The 1,973-nt window shown below is 40.5% G+C and overlaps 1 protein-coding gene across 1 annotated transcript; it reads right to left on the bottom strand.

The window, feature by feature from the left end:
- Positions 1-943: 943 nt before the first annotated feature.
- LOC133198452 (baculoviral IAP repeat-containing protein 7-B-like) lies at positions 944-1,486 on the bottom strand. The gene has a single exon (XM_061334544.1). The coding sequence runs from the start codon at positions 1,484-1,486 to the stop codon at positions 944-946; it is 543 nt and encodes a 180-aa protein (XP_061190528.1).
- Positions 1,487-1,973: the final 487 nt, after the last annotated feature.

Genomic DNA, 1,973 nt, shown 5'->3' with positions numbered 1-1,973 from the left:
CTTGACGATGATTATTAATAAACTTTTGAGTCTGTTTATTGATGGGTAAGACCCCACGTATCAAATTTCGAGCTCCCATAGCAAACCAATTCAATAAGGCTTTACGCCCTAATTCGATTAAATGAGCTCGCTTGGCAGGATCTCGTTCCCGCTGTAAACGTCGTAAGGTTTTCACTAATTTACTCTTGGCCGAGAGAGGTCGACCCATGACGACTGTATAATGATGAATGACAAGTGTAATGTTGGTACATTTTTATTTATACTCTTGTGGCACGTGTACAGTCAACCATTCAAACAATCGACTTCTCAATCTGTATTCGTCTGGGGTCTGTGGATTCAAGTCCACCAGGAGATACCTGTGAGGAACACTGGTGGCTTCTTGATAGGCCGACATCAAATGTGGTAAGGCTAACTGTCGACTCAAGACACTGATTTGAGATTTGTCTCTGGGATTTTTAAACAACACTAAATAATGAGCATTCAAACTAATTGTGCGATGCTGTGGTGCCCGATCAAATAGGTTCTGAGTGATGTAAATCACACTGGTATTCCGATGATGCGCTTTACGGGTAAACCAATCCACGATCGATTCGATGGCTTTTCCTCCCATCATGTCGTCAAAAATGAGTAAGTGAGGAATAGTTAAATTGGCCACTAATTTCTCATCGTCTTCTGGAATATTTCGAATGAAGGAGACCCGATCTGTTAGAGAAGTGTAAGCAGGTTGCCATTCCCGATAACACCAGACAATTTTTTGTGGCATGGGGGTAATCCAATGTAAATTTTCCACCAATTTCTTGACAAATTCCGTTTTTCCCGATTTAGAAGGTCCTGCTACCACGATGGTAAATTCGTGTTTCAATTGAAAAGACGGGAGTGTCTCCTCAGGTTGCATGATGACAAATGAAGAGAAAAATAGGGTTTCAATCCTTTTTATTGATAGTCAACACAGAAATATACGCTGGGTTCTCTTCACATCGGCTCGACAGATGGGGCAATACCGGAAGGTGGGAGCACATAATGAACAGCAACATACGTGTCCGCAAGGGAGTAAAGCCATTTGTAATTCTCTCTCTAAACAAATGTGACATTTTCCTGTGGCCTGGATCTCTGTAGAGGTTTGGTCTAGTAGAGGTTTGATTTCAGGTGAAGGTTTGTATCCCGCCCGGAGTAAATGGTTAATGAATACATTCATCACCCACTCACGTCCTTCATAGGTATTGATGTAGGGACAATAAGGGTTCCAATAAGCATGTTCTGCATAAGGATCGTCTGTAGGTTCCCAGAGGTTTAAAGTCATACCACAATGAAAACAGATGGTCTTATCACTCGCTCCTCTGTAATAAAATCCGGCTTTGGCTAGGTCGGGTATTAATCTTTTTAAAGAATCGGGCCATCGATCATCAAAGGTAGCTTCTCTCTTTAAGAGCAGAGCATATTTAGGGTAAACAGGAAGGTAGTCTGGCTCCTTATCAACACCAGCCATGACTGAAGTGTTATATTATTTCCCCCCCTTTTTATAACCCCTCATTTTTGGGGGTTTTCCCCATAAAATAACAACATTTAAAATACAGTTTTTTTTTTTTTTAATAACCATAAGGTAAAGTGTTATAATCTTCCATCAATTGTCTCTTATCATAGACAATTCTATATTGTTTTTCTAAAGGTATTGTCTTGACTTCATGTTGACGAGTCCTCTGTATTTTGTAGGGATACGAGACTTGGATTTCATCAATTTCTTTCTGGAGCATTTTTTCTAAAGTCTCTGGTGACACGATCTGAGAGGCCCGATAATTGAGAGTCAATCCTTTGACTTTACACATGGATTTTCCCTTGGCTGTGAGGTAAGCATAATTTTTGGGGCCTCCTGACATGAATTTGATAATGTGGTCCCCGTCTAATTCGTCTGTCCATTCTCCTAAACTGTTGCCAAGGGTAGGATTAAATTGTCCCTCCTTATGTTGGTATATGAT

Source organism: Saccostrea echinata, unplaced genomic scaffold, assembly GCF_033153115.1.
Source record: "Saccostrea echinata isolate AGI-Se365-2 ecotype Australia unplaced genomic scaffold, CSIRO_AGI_Sech_v1 ptg000033l, whole genome shotgun sequence".
NCBI lineage: Eukaryota > Metazoa > Mollusca > Bivalvia > Ostreida > Ostreidae > Saccostrea > Saccostrea echinata.
Note: the sequence above shows the minus strand (reverse complement) of the source record. Positions and strands in the feature narration are given on the sequence as shown.

Coding starts and splice junctions, on each gene's coding strand:
- LOC133198452 (XM_061334544.1), bottom strand. CDS start 1,486: ATGGCTGGTGTTGATAAGGAGCCAGACTACCTTCCTGTTTACCCTAAA.